We start from the raw sequence: 22964 nt of genomic DNA on the forward strand, positions 1-22964 counted from the left end.
AGCGCTTGAGCGCGGCGGGGGCTGCTGTGCTCTCCGGAGCGCCCGGTTCCCATCTCGCCGCGTTCTGACCCTTGCTGACTGGGTCTGTCGCCAAATGCTCTTGATGCTGTCAAGACACGATGAATACTCGGGTGTTTCAGAGAAATGGTTGTCAGACTGTGGCAATTTTTTTCCTCCTCACATCTTCCAGTATTTTTTCTGGTTTAAAAAAAAAAAAAAGTTTTGCATTAAAACCTCCAGCTGGAGTAAAGCAAGCTTGAAGGAATTCAGCCTTAAGTGTTTTGTGATCCCATAGCCTTGTTTATGTATAACAGATACTCTCCTGTTCATGTCATTCTTGTGCTAAGGCGAGGAGGTAATGTATTTTAAAAGTTCAACACGTGTAACTGCTATGCAGAACGGCTTTCAGCATTTAGCCTCCACCCAGCTCTCCTTTCCCTCAAATTGTTCCCTTGGTGCTTTGTTATTTCATAGCTGCTCATCCTGAATGCCTCTGTGATACATGTTCTGACAGTTTTAGGGTCCCATAATAGGGTCCTTTGGGTCCTATAATACGTGTCCTTAACCTTGCTTTAAGTCCTTCTCTTCTCCTTTTGCTTGTCAAAAGATATCTAGACACTTGCCAAAGGAGCACTTTGTAGCTTATGTGCACTTGGACAGACTAGCTGCAAAAGAGCCACATCAGGAACAAACAGTAATGTTGCTGGGGAAGTTACAATTAGTTTGGTGGGGGCTGTAAAACCTGCTCTGATCTCAGCACTGGCACAGCTATGCTGTTGCCAATACTCATCTTCATATATCTCTGATTAACTTGGACATCCACACTGTGCATAACAGTCCCGGCTGCAGCACAGCTATGGCCAGTGTCTGATTATTGCCAGAATGCTGACAAAAAGTCGTCCTTCAGGTTCCTATGCATTGCTTCATCCCCGTCTCTTCTGTTGCCATTCGTGTTAAGGAGAGGGGGAAGGACGTACCCCTATGTCTTTCTGAACACATATAATTCACCTTGGATAACTTCTCTCGCTCTCTCTTTTTTTATCCTCTGGATTTTCTCCTTCCTTTCTTTCTTTCATTAAATGCCACTTATGCTCATTTGTGCTTCAGCTGCTCTGTCCTTTATTTGTCCTGTATTTGTGGTTATATTTTATTGTCTTATAACTCTCAGACTTCTTTTCTATTATCATGCCTCTTTAGAGCTATTTTGTTCTGTAAATACCAATTTTAAAATCCTCTTTCTCCCTGATTTATTATTAATGTCCTCTGTAAAATACTTTGTGTAGGAAGAACATTACAGAAAACATAACTTTGATTTCTGTTCTCTTTAAATAGTTGGGGGTTTTGTTAACAAGCCCCATTTAAATATTTGAAGTTTTTTGTTGCTGAAATCTCAGTTTTTTGTTTTGCTGTTCTCTTGTAAAAACAGGTAAAAATTGAAATCGCTTTGACAGAAAATACAGTTCTCAGTCATGCAAAGTAGATGAGAAGTAGGCAAGAGTAGGAAGACATTGCGGTATTGTATCTATAGGTTCTTGGCAAGTACAGCTAAACCCACATGGTGATATTTGGTTTATAAATAGTTTATAAAGCAACTGTTCTAATGCTGTCTTTTTTTGTGTGTGTTTTTCCTTGCAGCTGGAAAGCAGTTGTCATGCAGGCTTACGTACAAAAGCAATGCCAAACTTTAGGGAAGCTGTGGTGTAAACACTGCTGCAGTGTAGCGATACTTGATTGCGAAACTTAGAGCCATACAGGTATTTCAAAGTGAGAAAGTCAGCAAACAGTGAAACACCTTTTGTCAGGTCTTGTGAGCAATAACTGTTCTTTAAGCTGCTGCCAGTAGATATTCTGGGTACTTTAAGTTCTTAAAGTTTGGTCTCTTTATTGACATTATGATTTTTATTCCTGTCAATCTGGAAGTGCTTTACTGGTTGGTCATAGACCATGTTTTGAAATTAAAAGCACAGCACCTCTTGGAATGTGGAAATGTCAGAAGACCGTGCACTTTGTTCATGTCACTGGCTGATCTAGCCAATGTCTTATAAGAGGGACAAATCTAGCTTGCAAGACCAAAGGGCAGGGGAAAAAAAAAATCCCAAGTGAAATCTTAAGAATTTTGAAGTGACAGAGCTGCTTAAGCACCTCTTGAGCTCCTGTAAAGTGTTTATTTCTAATTAAATGGTTGTTCCAGTTCATTTCATTTGATACATACAAACAGTATTAATATAGGTGGATTAAATCTGCATCACTTCAGGTATTTCCTTTATAACTAATTCTTTTAAGTTTGCATAGAACAGTGACCTTCTTGCCTTCTCCCTGACCCCCAGTTCTCCTACAGTGCTGCAGTGAGACTGAGATGAATGAGATTCTTTCATTTGATCTGTGGTGATAGGAAGTCTTGAAAATAACACTGAGGATCCCAGGATGGATTGCCGAGTAGATCGCATCTTGAATATACTAAATGAGTGCAATTAATATAGTGTTACACAATCCAGATCCTTCTGTGTGCTTCTTTCTGTTGTCTGAAGCTTACTATTAGTTTGAGGTTTTGTTGACAGATATGGGAAGTATTGCTTCTGTGTGATGGTGGGAGAAGTGGCTTGTGGTCTGTCTCGCCTGCCATGTAGATGGTCTGCACTGACGGGTTTTGTTCGCAAAGTTCTGCACGTTCAGCTTATGAAAGCACACATGCAGCAACAGATGTAGCCTTACTGCCAAAAATAGTAGAAGAATGTAGTTGCAGTTGTAGTGGCAGAACCTGCCCTTTTGCCAGGATAGATTACTTCATTTAGGGAACTACTTCAAGCAATACCACTAAAAGATTTTTTGCTGGCGTAAGCTATGCTTCCCATAGGCGAATTTGCCAGGATAACTATATTTACATAATGTGCATGTACATATATGTGTAGAAATACATATTTCTCTCAATTCTAACCCTAAAAATAACTGTTGTCTCAGTGTGAGCTGTTGACAAGGCCCCCCAGCCATTGCCTGGATGAAAAGTTTCTCACAACAGTGTTCCTTGCAGCTCACAGGTTCCTCCGGGAGCCCCTTTCCAGCCCCACTCTGACTGCAGCTCTAGGATGTGTCTCTCTTAACCAAGCCCATAATCATAATCTCAGTCTGAGCCATCAACAAGGTCCCCTAGCCACTGCCCAGGTGAACAATGTCCCTCAGCCATCAGAGTTCCCTTTCAGGCCCATGGTTTCCATTGGCAGCCCCTTTCCAGCCCACCTCCAAGTGCAGCTCTAGGATTTCTCTTTCTCTCAACCTTAAACCTAACCTCAGAAAACCCAGTTATTTTGGTCTTTGTCTTCAATACTGCTCCCAGCAATTGCTGTATTAGTAATTTTCTCACAGCCCAGTTTCTAGGAAGTTCCCCTACTGCTTCATATGAAATGCCGCTCTTTTTCTAGGAAAATGTATGTATAAAGTATTGGCAAACCCTTTCAAGTGTAAATAAAGTCTTGTTATCTCTCTGCCCGTCTTGTATCTGTTCTGCAAAAGTAAGATTTTTGTTTACAGAAAAATTCAGGAGTGAGAAGTTTACAGAATTGCTTGTGATTGGGAAAGTCTTATGAATATGCTAGGTTTTCAAGCTCATTTGACAGGCTGTTGATGAGGAACTTTGTCCTTGTTAGATGGAGTGAGATCTGGGCGACTGACAGCAAGCGGAAGGCTGCTGCCCAAGCTGAGCCCTTTCTTTTGTTCCCCTGCGTCAACATGCAGTTTTTTAAGACTTTGTCCATTTTCTCAAATATTGGTACACTGATCTATGTAAATATAGATCAGTATTGCAGATTTCTTGCCAATCCTGAATAGATTTCCTACCAATCCTGCCACTTCTTTTTGGTTTGTTGGTTGGATTGTTTTTCTGCCAGACAGTGTAGGAATAGTGTATTACATGCAGAATTTCTACTTTTTTTTTTTTGTCACAGCTTAATTTGAGGACCCTCACTGCAGCTTCAAGCATTGCCTACAGCATCATTTTGTTCTTCTGTCAGTGCCCTCAGCTCTCAGCTCCTTGTGACTATGCTTCCTATGAATTTTGTTGTATAGTTTGTTTCTATAAGTCAATCTGTTCAGTTAGGATCATCTACCACTTGCCTAGTAATCAGAACACAGAGTTTCCTTCGCCCACTTTCTGCTGTTTCCTATATTGTTATAATAGCTTTTGGTTTTCTTTTGCCAGAATGAGTGGGGCTGCGTTCCCATCTCCAGCTGCCGAGATGGCAGAAATCAATCGCCTTCAGTACGAAATGGAATACACCGAAGGAATCAGTCAGCGCATGAGGGTCCCAGAAAAACTCAAAGTAGCTCCTCAAAATGCTGACCTTGAGAAGGGTGTTGAAGAAGGATTTCCAAATGCCAGTGTAACTATGCAGGTTCCAGAGCGGATTGTAGTGGCAGGTATGTCTGCATCTCAATGAAAGAAAAAATAGGTGAAAATTTAAATTACTGCCCCAAATTTCTGGATGGACAAAAATATATATTGATATATTTTTAAAAGAAAAACCTGTAAAATGCTTTCTGGTTTTCAAACAGTTATTGCTTATCAACTTTGACTTAGGAAGTTTCTTATACTCTGAAAATGTTTCATTAACAGTTTTGGTATAGCTTGTAGTAGAGAGAGTTAAAAAATGAATTATGAACAGAAAATTCAGTTGCTGACTTTTCATCTTACTAAACCATTTCTGGAGCAAAAAAATTTAATGTTTATTGATTCACACCTGATTTTTCCTAATTAACTATAAGCTAAAGTAACTGTAACAAGTTTTGTGGATGTACTATATATCAGCCATGCAAAATAAGTTTGATTATAATCAGAATGCTAATTATGTTAAGGATCTGTCTATTATTGGGTGTACCCAAAACATTCTATGATACTCTGTCAATGCTTCTTTAGTATTTATGGTTATGGGCTTTACAGTGGCAGACCTGGAACTGCTGAAGGCCTTACAATTTGGGAAATGAGTGGCATGCATATAGTTTATGCTTTGAAAGAGTGACATCTTTACATCCCCATATTTCTAAACAAATACACCTTTAATAAGACTGTCTGGACGTTAAAAGCACCCTCACTTGCGGTAACCATTGATGCTGCTCAGGATTGCTCAGGCTCATTGTTCTCGAAGAAGCTACTCAAATAAGTGTCAATTAATGTGGTCTTTGAGAGCTTTAACCATAGGTTTTAACATACAAGCCCTGCTAAAGAAAGGTATACTTAGTTATTTGGCGTAGTCAGGGGAAGTAACTGATGTGATGTCTTTTTGAATTTTAGCATTAGCCCTCAGAACAGCTTGCTTTCTATTGACAACTGATGTTCTTGCAGGTAATAGTGAAGACATTCCATTTTCCAGACCACCAGACCTTGACCTTCTTCAGTCTACTCCATTCAAACCACTGGCATTGAAAACTCCTCCCCGTGTTATTTCTCTTAGTGATCGACCGCTAGATTTTTTGGACCTAGAAAAACCTCCACAGCAGACACCTCAAAATGAAGAGGCTAGTACTTATTTTGATTTTTTTTTTTTCCTTAGTTGGAAGCATTCTACTAAAGAAAGTGAAATGACCAATGATGGTGGTGCAGATCTACTTGGTGCTAACATAAGTTGGGAAAATATAAAAATATTTTTATTAGCAGTGTAGTAGTTCTAATTAGAACTTTGACGTTCAATATTTAACTGGCAGATGGCTAGGGGTTGCCAGGCTCAGAAAGCTTATACAATACTTACTGAAGTCAAGACATAATTAGAGCCACTCAAAATACTTTTAACAAAAAAATCCTTGTGATTGAAGAGAAAGCTGTAAGATTTTTTTCTTAAGTTGCAGGTTATCGGAAAACAAACTAAGATTCTTTTAATGTGTATAGTTAACTTCTGGAATTCATGGCCAGATGATACAATACCACATAGAATTAGTGAGCTTTAACAAAACTGAATACCAGCTTCAAAGAATGGTGGGTGTAACATTGGTACCCAGGTGGATGATGTGTAATTGACATCTTAAAAACAGAAAAATATTTATGAGGAAAAATATTTATTAAATATTTATTACATTCTATAGACTCATAAGGTACAGTAGAAATATATTTATCTCTGGTGATAGGAAGTAATATTAAACATAATGTTGCTTTCTTACACATGCGAAATTCTGTGTGTTCATACTTTTGGCATCAGATCATATGGATAGATAATGGCAGGATTGCAATAAGTTTGGACCTTGGTTTTACAGGTACCAGCAGCAGATCCTGTTGTCAGTTGTTTTCCTCCTAATCACTGTGAAACCCACGAAAACGTGCCTTTGCATCTAAGGGCAGATCTAACTTGCAAATCTCCAAGGCAAGTTATTTAGTGTCTCCTGGAAATCCCTGTCTTTTATCTCCTTCTTTCTCTCCTTTTATGCAGGTCCGCTCAGTGGGAAGACTGAAGAGAGAACGTTCCATGAGCGAAAACGCCACTCGACAGAATGGCCAGCTAGTCCGAAATGATTCCGTGTGAGTAGAGCAACAGGGTGCAGGGACACAACTACAGCTTTGTTACCTATTTCCTTTGTTACTTATCTCCTCGTTACTTGTTTTTTCCAGCTAATATTTTGTATGTTGTGGCAAGTACATAATTTTAATTATAAGGCCAGCGTTACTCTTAGTTTCTATGCTTTTTGTTTAGTGAGGTGATCCATCTGTGAAGTATTTGCTTGCAGCAGATGGGTGGGAGTGTTTGTGGGTTCACAGTTGGTTTTGTGAGTTACCATGAGTTGTTACTTCAGGAGATTTTTTCAGTGTCTGAGCTGGTGTAATATTTTTTTTTCCCTTGAATTTTGAGGAAATTGAGTTCTGTGCATGAAAATGTTCCTGGTTCTCTCACTGTTGATATTATGTAATGGTTTTCGTTCATAGAAAAAGGAATATGTATATTTTTCATAAATATTAGAGTAAGTAATTTTTCTTTGGTGTACTTAATGTATTGGAATATGTGAGTATATATTGTAATCTTTTGAGACCAAAATAGCAAGCAGCATTTAGAATTGGAAACTTCATCTATTGATACCGTCTGAGGTCGCAATTCTTACTGTGCTTTCTGAAGGCATACAGGTCTGTATGTTTTTATTAGGTATAGTAGTCTTTGATTAATCACAGCTTATTCTGAGTGACAGCATCTTTCCACCTGGCAATGACTGGTTTTGCAATGTAACACTTAAAACTCTTACGTACAGGATTCCTAATACAGCTACTGTAAAGAATACTTTCCCTTGTTGAAAGGATCTTAAATCTAAGACCTAAAAGGTGGGATTCATCTGTCCCATTGTTGTTGTATAACACCACTGCTAAATCACCATAAACTTAATTTTCAGTAAGTAGAGGGAAATAAGTGCATGACCTACTTAAGGTCTACCTATTTTTAGTCTAAAATAGATCAAATGAATTATGTCCTAGAAATGTCTGGTTTCTTCTGTTTACAGCAGGGGCACTAAGAAGTACTGTACTACAGATATGTACTACATATCTGTCTACTTGTTAGTTAGTTTAAAACTAGTGAAATGTACTCTGATGCATCTTCCAGACATGTTTTAATTCTCCTTCTCTTCCTCCAAATCTTCATAGAAATATTGTTGCATATCTTCCTCTTCTTAATCAGGCTTTTGGTTCATACAAGCTTAAAGATTGCACGTGTCTAAGTACTCAAGTCTGCTGAGTCATATTATTCACTGAGCTGGCAAAACCAGATTCACATCCTAAGTTCCTGATGTGCTCAGCCTCTAGCAGCCTACTAAGTGCCCAAGTTCCCTGTGGTATCAGTCATCAGTTATGTCCTCTTGGGTCTGCCATACTAGAATTTCACTGCAGAAATGGCGTTCACTTGCCTGTCTGATAGTTTGCACATGATGCATGCTGGAATAGATGGTCTTCATGTGATGGAAGCTGCTTGTGAAAAAGTTTATCCCTTTGATGTCGCCAGCTCTGCTTTGCCAGTCTTTGATGTGTTGGACTCAAAGGAAAAACAGATGGTACACAAATTCTTGCAATTCCTTGAAATCACTTTATTCTTGCTCCCCAGGTTAGTTTAGTCTTCCGAAAGTCATGGGCTGTGTCTGCCCAGCCAGCCATCTGAGAAACTGGCAAGACCACCTCTGACTGGATGTATCCAGTTGCTGTCAGATTTCTCACATGTATTTGGACTTCTTGAATCCAAAAAATCATAAATCTGTAAAACTCACCTGTGTGCTTTGCTGTTGCTCAGTAGCTATATATAGAACTACTGGTTAAGATAGTCTGAATATTATTTGTTGTCACCATTTATTAATCTGCTAGCAGTCCTTCAGAGGCTTACTTAGCAATACCATACTAGCTCGTAATCCTGTGCTTTGAAAAAGGATATGATCGATGAACGTATAACTGGTAGCTTGCATGACTCAGTTTATCATTTACAAAAACCAGGAAATTACAGCACACCGGGGGATTAGTTTTCCTCTCTTGATGCCCATGCTAGTGCCTGCATAACATCTGTCAAATAAATCAAACTTCCAACGCCAAGCAGTTTTCATTATGAGTGTCTTTTAGGAAAATTATATAAATTTTAGATTGATCCAGGATCTCTTCTCTTCTGTTTGTATGAAAGGTAACAGCTAGCTAATATTGAGACTGCTGTATCTGTGCTCTCTGCTGCCCATGTGGAAGAAGCTGTCTTACTTCTCTGCAGCATTCCACACTTGGTGACCTGCAGCTAATGTATTTTAGTAGAACTTCATTTGTCTCTTGTCCTCTCAAGTACTTGTTTCCTTGTGATGGAAGTTATGCTGTGCCTAATGTGTAGATCATCTGCTTTGAAATCATTGGGGTTACTAGAAATTGCTTCTTTTTCTGTCATCACTTCTGACTCGGTGTGATCCAAAAAAAGAAATCACTTTGAACATGCTGTGGCATTCTCAGTGATGCTGAATCTGGCATTTCTCCCTCAATACAGGTTTTGTCAATCTCCAAGTGGAAAATGTGACTATGTACCTGGCTAACTTTCAGGAAAATATAGTGTGAATTCAGATTACAAAAAACACTATGTTTAAGGTGGAACTTGTGTAGCTCACACAAATGCAGGAAAGCCAAGTCTTTTGTACTCGGTCAGAAAGGTGTCTCTTGGCTCTTGTTTCCTCACAATTTAGGCACATAGGATGTACACTGTAAACTGCAAAAGAAAAAAATTGCAAGTTGCATGTAAATAAAACCAGAAGCAGTGATTCTAACAAATTGATACCATGGCATTCTGTTTTCACTGTGGTAGCTACTTAGGGAAGCTACCTATGTGGAAGTGTTATTTTATAGCTCAAAATAGGCATACAAGCAAACGAACTTGCTTGATGTAAATTATGCTACCTCAGATGGTACAGAGTCTATAGCTCATAGACTATTTCTACTAGAGGTTCATGGTAAATGTGGTGCATATCTTCCAAGTTTAGCTTCCTTGTTGGTAAATTAGACCATTTAAGTAGGTAAATTATATTACAAACTTATTCTTTGCACTAGAGAAAACATATTTGTACACCTGTTACCTCATTTATATCACCTGAAATTTCTTTACCATATAGAAATACAATTTTTTTTTTCAGTGGTACAAAACCACAAGAAACCAGCTGCTCCTAAAGTTCTTATTTCCAGTGTTGTTAGCTGAAAGAAATAATCTTTGTTCTAATAACTGTAATGATACATTGCTGCTTCATCAAAACTGGCTTGATTTTTAAGTTCATACCACGTCTAAGTCATTTACTACTTCTGTGGTTACAAATACCATGGTACTTGACAAAGATCAGCTCTTCATTCCTATGCTTGTGTGAGCCTGGTTCACATCTTCAAATAGGAAAGAAAGTCCACGTTTTACTTCAAATACTTAATTCCTATCCAAAAAAAATACTTGTTTTTTAAATGCTTGTTTCTCTTACCTCCTTGAGTCAACTTCCTGGTAGCCATGATGGTCTACTCGGATGCTGGGATGAGGACCCCACTGAAAAGGCACATGGAGCACTGCCTTTTAAAACTTTTGTTTTCTAAATAGGACTATAATACTCAAGTTTCAATCTGGGACACTGTTGTCCTCCTTGCACAAAATGTTCAGATGTACTGAGCAAAATGCTGGTGTTTGACCTACAAAGTGACAAAATTAAACATTCTGGAATAGATTGTCATATTGAAGCAACAGAATTGGCTGGGCTCCCTATCGCAGTGTTCTCTATGTGGTACAAATAGTTGATTCTTTACTGTTGTTTTTCTCCTTGTCATCCAGTTGCATGCAGAGACAGTTCCAAGAATTTTTTGGGAGTTGGGCTTCACTAGAGACAGGAACTCTCAAATATTTAAAAAAAAAACAAAAAAACCAACCCTGAGACTAACAAGTAGGCACCCACTTGTACAAAAACTGGCTATCTGCGTAGCCATAACGACAGATCTCTAAATTACAGTCCCTCTATTTATAAGGATGCTTACTTAAGAGATTACAATTATTATTCAAGGTGGCACAGATCAGATACTGTCCCAAGAAATAAAATGCCACGGTTCCAGTCACCTCTTTCGACTAAGGATTGCATGTAAGCCTAAATGTTACCTGGTATATGAAAACCAAGAGTGTGTCTAATTATGTAGCGCTCTGCAATACTAATTTTCTGACTAAGTATCTGTAGTTTAGAAGAGAAAATTTGAAACGGCCTTTGCTACACTGAATGTGTGGTTTCTAATTTTGCTTCAGAGTTTCTCAAACTTTGCCAAATTGTTTCCCTCTGTAATGAATATACAGAAAAATACCTGGTGGCAGAAGGAAGGGGACAGCTTCAACTAAGAAGCGATTTGTAAAGAAAAATTACGTTTCAAAATAGCTTTAGTTTGATTCTTTGTTCTTTGGCTGCTTTTGAATAGCTGAAGAAATAAAGCTTTTTGTTGGCCATTACTAGCCAATGTTGCATGCAAGGATTCCACATCTCTCTAGAGAGTTCAATTTCACAGTTTGAGAAATTCTATTCTTCATGCAAGTTGTGGGGGAAAAGGTAACAGTGTGTACGTCTTTAATGAGAATAACACAGTCTGTCTATGTGGTTGAATTTAAAGTAACCTTGATTAGTTAAATCTGTTTACCTCTCATTTGATAATTCCAGAACTGTAAGTCGGAGAAAGATCTGAAATAAACCCTGTGTACATCACATGTTTTGAGAAGGTTTAGGGATGATTACTGTGAAGCTAAAAACTCTGCATGTAGTAGAATGTTCTGTGCTCTTCCATAGTAATTTCTGTAATTCTATGTTGTTTGTTTTGGTTCCAAACTCTGGAATTGACTGGTGTTTGTCACCAGGGATTGCTTAAATAAGTGCTGGAGCTGTATATAGGAATTCTTTTCAGAAATTTGAAACAAAATTATACCTAGAACTAAGACCATTCAACTACAAATGGAGAAGGGCATTGGGATAGCTACGATCTCTAATGATAAGTAGTCATACTAAATGTTAGAGAATTTTCCTTTATGTTAGAGATTTTTTTTCTTATGTCATGTTGGCTGATTTGTATATCAGATGTTTGCTTCATAATAGTTCTTCTCCATGGTCTCTGACATAGTCCAAAGGACTATCACATGTTTACAGGACAAAAATTTTGAATCCTGAAAAAGGGGGATAGAAGAAAAATTTGGCTTATTTCTACCCCACCACCCCCCGCCTTAATCCTGACATCTGCGCCCTTCATAGAATTATTCTCACTTTCAGACAGAAAGGAAGAGAGAGGTCTCTCAAACTATGTACTTTAGAAGGATATTAAAATTAGCGATTGCCTTTATGGAGAAAACTTGAGTAATTTCATGTAGCTGTACTGTTTAGCTTATATCCAGGAGCAAATAGATTTATATAGTCTCTTAATTATTTTAAATCATTTAAGGAACTAAATATTATCCTGTCCAAATGTACTCTACAGCAACATGAAAAGATATTTGCAGTTTAGGTAATAAATCATGACCAGTATCAGCCAGGCACCAGCCCCTGCTGTCTTTGCATGTCTCCTGAAGCACAGGATGGCTGAACGTTTCTGTGGGTGAAGTGACATCTGTGTAATGTGCTTTGAATCTGTCTTCTCAATTGAATTTTCTTTCTCACTGAGCTTTGTGATCTTGGTGCCAGCCAGTCACACAGCAACTCTATTCAAAATAAGAGGATCTGTGAATTATGACCCATCTGGAGATTATCCAAGTATCAAACCAGCTTCCAAGCACTCGGCCACTAACGCTTTGTGTAATTTTGTAAAAATGGCAAAAGCAGGAAGATTTGCATTCTAACTCCAGAAACTGTTGGAGCAAAGCACAAGTGGCAAGAGCAAAGGAAATGTGTTGAGTTATGGATGCTAATCTTGGAATTAAAGGGTACAGTGACTTGCACTTTGTTTTGCATTTGTGTTAATATTTATAATTAATACAAATGACTTCCTATTAAAAAAGCATCTCATCCTTAATTAAAAGTTTCCTGATTTAAAAAAAAAAATTTAAAAAAGATAAAAATCTCTTGATGTGCTAAGGAGACAACGTGGATAAAGTCAGGCTGAATGTAAAGAAACACGAGCGAATCAAAGGCAGTTTATGAAGATTAATTTCTGTCTGATAGAGATGAGGTTTGTATAATCCAAATGATCACGTTTTGAATTTCAGTCATCTATATTTTAAATATTATTTTTGCATCACAGTCAAAACCTCATATAATTTAATTTGTTGCCACTGGGATATGAATTCTGTGCTTTTTTTGGAATTTCTTGCAGTTACCTTTAAACTTTGTTCATGTGCAAATCAAAATACTATCTTGTCTTTAGTCACAGCTTGAAGAAAAATTTTTGTTGAAGGGGCTCTGTGTGAGATTCTCCTTATTGAAAAAGGCCTGTGTTTTGAAAGAGATTACGGGTAGGATTTTTTTTAAATGCCAATGCTTGTGAAAACACTTTTCTTACTGATGTCAGTGAGGGCTTGAATACTGACTTCCAACAGGTACGGATTTAGCTGGACAAGGACTTTCTAAAACTAACTTATATAACAGATCAAAACTGTGTCCTTGGATTATTACTTGTGTTTGTTTCTGAAGAACAAATATAAATGTAGCTCATGATCCCTATGCTACTAGAATTTGGGGGTGTTGCCTTATAGTGGTGGGAGAAGGGTAAAACAAAAGCAAGCAATAAGCATTTTGGAATGGGGTCTATCTGAAAAGCTTTTCTTTTAATTTAAAATCTGACTATAGTATTTCTCTCTTCATTTACTATGCTTGTACAAACAGTGTGACACCATCACTGCAACAGGCTCGTGTCTGTCCTCCCAATATGTTACCTGAAGATGGAACTAATCTTTACTCTGCTCGTGGCATTTTGTCGTTTATCCAGTCTTCCACTCGTAGGGCTTACCAGCAGGTCTTGGATGTGCTGGATGAAAACCGCAGGTGATTGGTTGTCACTGATTCTGCCAGCTTTTGCTGCTTTTGTATTTTTTCTTTTCTCCTGTTTAGTGGAGTTTGGTTTCTGTTTACAAAATAACTAGATGAAATTATTTGCTTTTGCTTTCCTTTGCTTTCACTATTCATAAGCGATTTAATTGTCCAAAATTCACATTTCAAAATGCTTCTGTTTCAGTCAATATAGTATTGTTTTGGTTTCCTTCCAAATAAAAATCAAAATAGGAAGTGTTAGTCTGTGACTGCAAGGGATTTTGCTGTTCCCAGATTGTCAGTGTTTTCTGCAATTAATACGTGACCCTGAGCCTGCAAATTTTAGCCTTGTCTTCTGCTTTTCTGTTGGTGAGCAATGGTGCAAATCAATAAGATTGGGTTGATGTTGTCATAAAGCATTAAAACAAATGTCCAGAAACAGGGTAGAATATTATGCAAGGCATTGCAGATGCTGGTTTTGGTAACATGTCAAGACTGTTTCAGTTTGTATCGGGAATAGTTATCTCTGGTTGATACATGACTGATGGTGACAGCTTTGGATGCTGAGAGCAAGAAAGGCAACGTATACTGGGAAGCTGTTTGCTCCTCTGATTAATGTTGTCTCTGTTTTTATGGATAAGCTGATGCTTTGAGAGGTAATGAGCCAATACAAGCCTCATGGCAATCAGTCCCCAACCCTGGAGGTATTTAAAAGGTGTGTAGACGTGGTGCTTGGGGACATGGCTTAGTGGTGGACTTGGCAGTGTTAGGTTTACAGGTGGACTCGATGATCTTGAGGGTCTTTTCCAATGTAAATGATTCTATCATTGCCATTTTCTTCAGTGGAGTTTTGCCTGCTTGATGTATCCTTGGACTGTTTTGATTTGGCACTTCTAAACATTATAAGAATGGCAAGTTTAACACTACAGAAACATCTATGAAGACTAATCATGGCAAGGTTAATTTACCAAAAGCAATTTTAATTTTGATAGTATGCTAGTACAGAGGTTCAGGTAAAAATTGCACACAGTTAATTTCTAGTGTAGGGCTAGCCAAGGCCTCTAGGGCTTGCCAAGAGGTCAATTTAGAGGAGATAATTGGCAAGTACAATGGGAGGAACTGCTCATTCCTCCTGCAGCCCTTCAGTGTGGCCTGCGTTAGGAAGTTCTTTGAAGTTTGCCATCTGCCTCTGGTTGCTAATATCCCAGCAGCACTCTTATACTTTGTAGCATGAAGTTAAATGATTTGCTTTCTAGTTGTTTTGGTAATAAAACGTGACTATCAAGCCAATCTTATTGTGAATGTCTGTGTGTTTGCAGTCACTCTTCAAACTGGCACCTCCTGTAGCTCACCATGTTTGCTAACCTGACGGTATATAAATGCCCATATTAATCATATAGAACTCCAGTCTTGCTGACCTTTATGTTCTTAACCTGGGCCTTAAACAAACAAACAAAAAAAAAACCCCACAAAAAACCCCAAACCAAATTATCTGCATAGTTCCCCTTGAAATTCTGGAAGTTGGATGCTTTACCCTGAGTCTGAAAACGCAGGCTGTAGCTGTTAAAACTTTCATGCCTGTCAACAGTTGGACAGCAATACCTTTTTTCCTTGTCCGTATTAAAAATTAGATGGAATTACAAGTTTGTTTTGTAAAACAAAAATTAAAGCTCCTAGATAAGGAGGAGTTCTGCTGTCTGTCAATAATAGCACTACACCAAGAGTCCTTGCTAAAATACAGACTGAAATTCTAGCCCTTTCCCCACTCTGCAGTGAAGTGAACAGGTTTCATTCCTGGCTTCCTGCCCATGTTTTCTTGGATTCTAGAAAACATACACCTATGCATACATACACTTTCAACTTAGTTCAATTATCAGAAAATTTCTAGAGTTCTGAATACTTAAAAAGCTCCATTACTCTTCCTGGTTTGGGTTAAACTTTGAGGTTTTCTTACTAACCTTCCTAGAAGAAATGGAAAACCCCTTTTCTAGTCACCTGTGAACAAAACACCTAACTTTTCAATAAGGTGGAAGTGTATTCTTTGGGGGTGGGTGTTTAGATACCCACCATTACTCTACAGCTGCCGTAGGAATGTGAAATTTGGATGATCCACTTGCATGGTTGCAAAATATTTTTCATTTTAAATTGCTTTAAACCTGCACTCTGTTCTTTTGCTCTGTGTAACGTGCTTTCTATCTCAAAACCTTACCTATTTTAACATTTTATGCTTAATACTAGAAGAGATCTTTTAAAATTAACAAGATCTGTCTATGTGTTATCACTGGAAATATTTTTAACTTGTTTCATGGCTTGCTGCTTTTCAAAATATTTTCCCATCTACTGAAACCGCTAACGGTAGGTGCTGATTGTACTGCTGCAGATAATGAATTATGCCTAGTTTAGCCAGCACTGCTCACCTAATAGGTTATTTAAATGGGCAACAATTTAATGATCACTGTTTACACTGTCTGTTTACTCTTGCATTTCCTTCAGCTTGGACAAGGACAATAGGTCAGTTTTGTTTTCCAGTTCTAACCATTTTTCTGTTTCAATTTCTATTGAATGACTGTAGGGCCTATACCTAGTGTCTTTTAAAGACTGATCTTTTATGCTCTAGGCAACAACACACACACCCCCACCCCCCCACCCCCAAAAAAAAAAACCAAACCAAAAAACCAAAAAAAACCCTCCTACATTTATGGAGATTTTAGTGGCGTCAAATGCAGGAAAAAAGGCAATTTCACATCTGAATAGATTTGTGTTGAAATCTGTCCTTTATCTGAACTATTCATCATCTCTTGGGTCAATACCTTTTTATTTAGGAGAAAAAAGTATGGAAATTTATTACTATTTCCTTTCTTTAGGATAGCCCTTTCTAAAAAGCCACTATCCTTCTTAAATGCCAAGCTTCACGCACATAATCGTATCCTGAGGTGTTATGAGATCACTTTTTATATTGAGCAAGTTAATGACATTTTTCATGGTAGAAATAAAACGGGACATGAGCTAAGACCATTGAAGAGGGCTACACATGACTTTGGGGTAATGTAGTTCAGAAGACAATGAAATGGGTCTGCAAATGTGAAGGAGCCTGGGAAAACCAGTAGCCTATTGCTTTATTGAAGTAACTACTTGTAGCACTGAGGCAAGCGAGGAGAGCATTTTCATCCAGCCACTGATGTTTTGATGCACCAATCCTTTCTGTACTTCTAAAGCTGAGCTTCTTACCCAGTTCACATCCAGAACATGTCCATAAAGTCCTTGTGCCCATTCTTACGGCCTTTCTGAGACTTCCAGAGGTGTTTTAAAGTACACTGAGAGGTCAACATAGCTGCTGCCTCTGCTGAACAAGGAGAACGTGCTGGCCTCAGTCCCCTGTGCGCAGGCACAGAAACGATGGCAGTTGGACCCAGGTACCTAGATTGACCACCAACAAACCTTGTTGTTTTCCTCCCAGACCACATAATTATGATTGCATCATTACTGTGGTATTTCCATCCCATGCTCTGCTCTAAGCAGAGGAAGACGGACCAGATTAATTTGGTCATTGCCTTATTGCCTGTTTTCCCACTGTTATTAAAACTGTATTACTCTGCATTCCTGTCACGTTTCAGGCTGCCGCTGTATTTGCAGTGAAATAGTTACGTGTTGAGTATGCGTGGCCTCAGAGTTACGGCTTCTTCTGATCATATGTTAATCTTTAGGATGGAATTGATGGAAGTAGCCAGAAAATTCAAAGTTTTAATGTACTCTTACTCAGTTTTTTAAAGAAGGACACATATTCAGTAGCTTGACTATATTACACTTGTGCGTTCTATATTTACCAAAAAACTTGCTGCTGATTTTTGAGTAAGGTGATTTTAGTTATGAGGCCACTGTGATCTATGTAATGAATTTTTTTGTTACTATATAAAACCAAACAAGTAGAAAGTGTGGGAGAAGCAGAAGGATATTCTGGTGATCCTTTTGGGTGCACCTGTAAAGAAATAAAATGTGAAATGCAAAGAAAAGGGAGAAATTATGTGCAGCTTCTTAACAGCCTGGTTGTGTTGGGAAGTGGGATTAAAGACTTGTCTTTAGTATACATTAGAGCACTTCGGGATCTCTGCAAATCAGGAACTTAGTTTTGTTCCTTGCTGTAGCCCTCAGCTACCTCCAAGCCTGTGGCTTTCCTTGGGAAGGGCAGTGTGAATTAGTTGGTATTGATTAGTTCTACAACAGCTGGAAAACTGTTTGACACAAAATACCACAGAGGCCAAGAGTTCAGAGAGCGTTTGAGACCTATTGTTCTCGTTACACAAACCCCAAATGTTGTCCTGTGTCAGATGGTGTGGGAAATGCCTGCTGGATATTGACAGCTGGCGTTCGCTTATCTGCCATTAACTACAGGTGACCTATGTTTGCAGAGAAATTCTGCAACCTATTCCATAGCTGCTGTTTGCTGAATTTCTTGCGCTTTCCCAAAGTATTTAGTTCTAGCATCTGTCAGACAAGACTTTAGACTAGCTGAACTATTTCTCCAATTAAAAAATAGGAATACCTTTTTTGATATCTTTGTGCAAGACCTCATGCGTTTCGCTAAGAATATTCTTTTACTGTATGTATTGTGATATTTTTTATATTTTTTTTATATAATTCTTTGTAAAACATGTCGTGCTGGCTCATGTTCTATGTTAGACAGAAAAACATTGTGGTACGTACTTATGGTGCTGATAGAGTAGGCCCTAGTCCCAGTAAGGGTTGCGTGGGGTAGCAGAGTTTGCGAGGGCTCCTAGATCCTGATCCTTTTAAATGACACTAGTGGTTGTGATATGTTTGCATGGTTCTTGCTCATTTTCAGGCAAGGCCACAGTGTTCACTCAGCACCTTGGCACCAAGCCTCTGCCTCCTACATGTACCTGCTGTAAAGATCTTCATACCTAGGTTATCTTTGTCTTTAACTTTATAGCCTGGAGTATACATGGGTTAAATGCATGGTATAAGTACCTCCTGTTGGCATTGGGGAAATGGAAGAAATTGGAAAAAAAAAGATTTCAAGCTCTTGAACAGTTTGTTCAAGTGACTGAAAATGTACAGTACTGGCTTTGTCGGAAGGTACTGCTGGTATTCACGTCTTCTGCAAATTGGGACACAGTAACTTCTTATTTTAAAGTTAATGTGTCTTATATAGTTCCAGCAACTTTAAAAGCTCTAAGAAAGAAAAGGAAAAGAAATTAGAAGTGCAACACCTATAAGGATGTTCATAACCTCTATTTGAAGCTTTTAGTCATTTCTTCCTGCAGAGATCTACCTCTGTTCAGACTACATATGGTCCTTGGGCTACTAGCCCAGGCTTTCTGAATTTACATCTAGCATAGATGAATAAAGAAAAGACAAATCTCCCCTTTCCCTAGAGGGAGGAGAGGATGATTAAAAAGGCTTTTGTGTGTAGATACTTTTCCCCCCACACACTTTTGTTGGGTGGGGCCTTGGCTTTTGGGGGGAATTTTTTTTAAACTTTAAGTTCCCCATGGTTATTTTATAAGGCTGATAACCACTGCCCAAATCTCTGTTCCAACAGTTTGTCTTCCATAAATGAAGCTATATCGTCAAAAATTTGTCTACATGCTGTAGCTGCATAAACATCCAATGTTGATTAAATTTGAATAATAGAAATAGGAAAGTGCAATTTACAACAAAATAAATAGATACTATATTGTATTGAAACATTATACAATATAAGTGGAAGTATTTTGATGTTCCTTTGTTCTGTGTGTCTTACCTCTTATCTCTGTTTGTCGTTTCCTGTTTCTGTCTTGTGCTTTCTATCTACAAAAACCTGCTGTAGGCCAGTGTTACGTGGTGGGTCAGCTGCTACCACTTCCTCTAACCCTCATCATGACAACACCAGGTAAAGAGTATTTTTTTGTTAGTCATGATACACTAATTTAGATTCTAAAACTCAGACTTCTGTTTCCCTGTTTCCAGCATCCTTATTTTAAAACACAATGCTCACTTCTATCCTCCCTCTTCACTCTTGAGATATTTCAGGCCTTTATTCCTTACCCTAGACCTCACTTGTCTAATAGATACAACGTGCTGCAGAATTCAGACTCAAAGTAGTGTGTGAGGAGAGGCTCTTAAGTTACATTAGCAGTATACTTCAAGTATTGTCTATTTAGTAATGACTTTCATATTTTTATTGCTAGAAAATTTGTCCTTGCATCACCTTATTTTTTTCCAGATGTTCTTAGTAACATGCCGGGGGCTGTCAGTTGTAGCTGGATGCCTTTTCACTGCCATTATCTTGGCAGATTGACATTGTTTCAGTGGAACTGAATGTAAGATTGACACGTAATCTCATGGTCAGGAAGAAAAAAAAAATAAAATAGTCCACATCTGTTGTTCCCATTTGCCACTACATTTCTGTGTTTTCTTCAAAATGGAGGTTACGTTTGTGCTTAAGTAGACACTGGATTCAAGCAGGTGATTGTTCTGAATTCAGGAATTCAGTTTTTGTAATGGTCCAAGAGATTATATCAAGGGATTTCTTGCTGGTAACCCTCTTGATTTAATACCTGGAATGGTTTGGAAGTTGGTAGAGCAGCAGTGATACACTGTGACTTTGTATTAAACTTGTGTGACCTGGGAGAGGTGTGCCCGTCTCGCCAGAATGATAAACCTCTGCTTTTTCCAGGAGATGGTGAGGGACAACTGTGCTGTGGGTCTGATAGGATTTTTAAATTTTTTTTTTTACCATCTACTACAAATTAAAAAAATGGCTACAAAAAGACCTTCCTCAGAAATCTCTTTGGCTTTCAGAGGACCTGTAGTAATAAGGAGAACTTGATTTATTTTTTTTATGTGCACAAAGCTTTAGACTTTTGTTTTAAGAGCAGAAATGTTTGAATTGTTTTATAATTAATTTAGGCTTATTTTAAATAACTTTGAGTTAGCAATGTGAGCTTCACAGCACTATTAAATACTTCGGTGTAAAAGCAGTATCTGCACTTAAGTGCACTCTACAAGCTTCAGGAATTCTCGTATTCCCATTAGTTGAAGTTGACCATTGACTGTCATTAAATGCTAAAGCGCTTTTAGGTGTATTTTGTTGTGAATTTGGTAGCCTTGATGTTTTTTTTGTTCAATTTCTTAAGCTGTCTGCAGCAGTTATTCATATGTCCTAATGAGAAAGCAAGTCAAGGGGAACGAATACTGGAAACTGAGGTTTTAAGATGGAAGTGAGAAACTCAGTGGTAGGTGCAGCATCAGGAACTACTTGTACCTGTTAGTTGTTGGAAAAGAATCTGGTTAAGAGGTAGCATTTGGATGATCAAAACACACACTTTATGTAGACTTTCTGCCACTTCCCAACTGATAATAAATGTGCCATATTTAATAACTTGCCCTGGAGTTAGAATGATGCTTTCTCTGAATCACTGCATTAAGAAAACTGAGAGGTGCTCAGGTGCTCTCTAACGCATGCAGAGTTCAGCAAGCAGTGACTCTGTGCTGGACTCTTGATTTGCAAGGTTCTCTGCCTAAAGTACTGAGGTTAATGTGACTGAGATCATGAATCTCAGCAGGTGTCTGCTTGGGATATATAAGTAGGTACCGAGCATAAGACACCCAATTCTTTCCAAGTCTTCATTTGGTTGTTTCTAATCTGTTGCCAGGTCTCTTGCAACTTTGGCTTTTTAGCTCAGGCAGTTTTCAAGTATTCATTAATCAGTTAAATAACGAGAAACAGTCTTTTGAGAGACCCAAGTGACAGCAAGAAGTCTGTCTGCGTGGAGGATCTTCAAAAATATTTAAGTGCGGAGAGTAATAAACCTGAATTCAGTCAAGCACTTACCCGCTTCATATGTGTTTGTGCTTTATTCAGTTAGGATCCTCTTGAAACAGACAACTCTATAAAAGCTGGAAAAAAGGTGTTATAATTCTTCTGTCACCATCAAAAATACACCTGCTAGAATGCTGATAATATATGGTATTTGCTAATCTTTGCACGGATGAGACGGCTAAACTATCTCCCTTATTTGATAGATACGGTCTTTCCAACTTGGATACTACGCTTGAGGGGACACCGGATGACATGACAGTCGTAGATGCTGCTTCCTTAAGAAGGCAGGTATGTAAAGCATCGTCGTTGATAATATTAAGAAAAAGCTGTAGCGGTAAAATGGGGGAGGAGGTTTTCTGTGTGGCTGCAAAGGTATCCATAACCAATATGATGAGAGATCCTCTGTACCCCTGTGGGACTGCCCTCATGTGTCCTGTATTGTCCTGGCAGTCTGGAGAGCCTGACTCCATTTCTGTCCCTGCTTACTAGGGACAGCAAGATCTGATCACTAGCAATTGAAGATAGAAAGTAAAATTATCAAGCGTTTACAGTCCATCTGTCTGAGATACTAACTTTACACGGCTATTCAGAAGCTTTTAGAAAGTCTGGCAAATCGCAATGACGTATTAAAAGCCTTTATTTATTTTTAGATAATTAAACTTAATCGCCGTCTACAACTTCTGGAAGAAGAAAACAAAGAGCGTGCTAAAAGGGAAATGATCATGTATTCAATTACTGTAGCTTTCTGGCTACTCAATAGCTGGCTTTGGTTTCGGCGCTAGACCGCTCTCGGGAAGATTTAATAGTTGAAAACACAAACAATTTGCAAAATTCTTTCTGTTTCTGAATTGTATGCTGTTTTATAATTCATACACTGGAAACTTGCACCACAGATAAAGGCTATAGAATTGCAGTGTTAAAAGGACACTTTGTTCAGTTATAATGTATTTAATAGATTTGCATTGTAAATACTTGCAGTATCCTCTTTGCATGCTTCAATGTAAATGTGGATCAGCTGATGCGAAGTTTGCCTCATGCAGCGTGAGGACAGTGATCTGTGGGAATAACCACTGGATGTTTTGTTGTGGTGGGAAGAGAACAAATGGGAGGGGTTTGGAAAAAATACAAAAGAATAAAAAGCAATTCTTACTGTTCTGTTGTTAGATGCAATTAAACATGATTGCACTAGTGTCCTCCTTTAGTCCGAGTAGTTTGAGGTGTGCCATATTCAAGGAGTGTGTCCTGTTTCATGAGTATGTTCCTTGTTTAAGCACATGTTCGGGTCAAATAATAAAAGGTATTCTTTGCTAACATGCAGATTGTGCAGAGGTGTGTAATATGTATTTTTTTTTAGCTTTAATTTTGCAATGTTTTTATAGAAAATACATTTTTAAGCAAGTCAGCCTGTGAGCAATCAAAAGATTACAGAGTACAAGATACTGATGTAGTATGTTTAATAAAACTCTCAAAAAAAAAAAAAAATCCTAAGCCCTTGTTCATTATTTTAAGAACACTTATTTGACGGTTCATCTACACTAGTAGTCTTTGAATAACCCAAAAGTAGCGGGTGGGCATCCAACAGCCGGCTGCAGGCTACCCTCCCCTGCACCTTGGGGTGGTTCTTGGTGCGTGGGGCGAGGACGCGGGTGGGGGAAGCGAGCCTGGTGCCCCCGCGTACCCTGCTCGCTTTGAACATCCCCGCCCAGGCCCGCCATCGGCT

The 22964-nt window shown here is 38.4% G+C and overlaps 2 protein-coding genes across 6 annotated transcripts in view; both read left to right on the forward strand.

Annotated features, from left to right (window-relative positions):
* The first annotated feature begins 1732 nt into the window (after positions 1 to 1732).
* MFF (mitochondrial fission factor) lies at positions 1733 to 22686 on the forward strand. Of its 5 annotated transcripts, XM_009639730.2 has the most exons (9): positions 1733 to 1754; positions 4193 to 4410; positions 5333 to 5505; positions 6408 to 6496; positions 10498 to 10572; positions 13279 to 13437; positions 19250 to 19312; positions 21448 to 21532; positions 21895 to 22686. In XM_009639730.2, exons 2-9 carry the CDS (start codon positions 4194 to 4196, stop codon positions 22024 to 22026), a joined length of 993 nt encoding a protein of 330 aa, XP_009638025.1. In that variant the 5' UTR covers positions 1733 to 1754; position 4193; the 3' UTR covers positions 22027 to 22686. The 5 variants fall into 5 exon arrangements, with proteins under 5 accessions (XP_009638025.1, XP_009638026.1, XP_009638027.2 ...); XM_009639731.2 differs by lacking the exon at positions 10498 to 10572 and having other exon boundaries at positions 21895 to 22684; XM_009639732.2 differs by lacking the exons at positions 10498 to 10572; positions 19250 to 19312 and having other exon boundaries at positions 21895 to 22683.
* Positions 22557 to 22964, forward strand: part of MRPL44 (mitochondrial ribosomal protein L44) — a 6158-nt gene continuing 5750 nt past the window's right edge. Inside the window, exon 1 of the mRNA XM_035895212.1 lies at positions 22557 to 22573. Coding sequence (XP_035751105.1) covers positions 22557 to 22573 — 17 coding nt within the window. The remainder of the gene's footprint in view (positions 22574 to 22964) is intronic.

The sequence above is a fragment of the Egretta garzetta genome, unplaced genomic scaffold (genome assembly GCF_000687185.1).
Source record: "Egretta garzetta isolate BGI_Z169 unplaced genomic scaffold, ASM68718v1 scaffold425, whole genome shotgun sequence".
NCBI classification, from domain to species: Eukaryota; Metazoa; Chordata; class Aves; order Pelecaniformes; family Ardeidae; genus Egretta; species Egretta garzetta.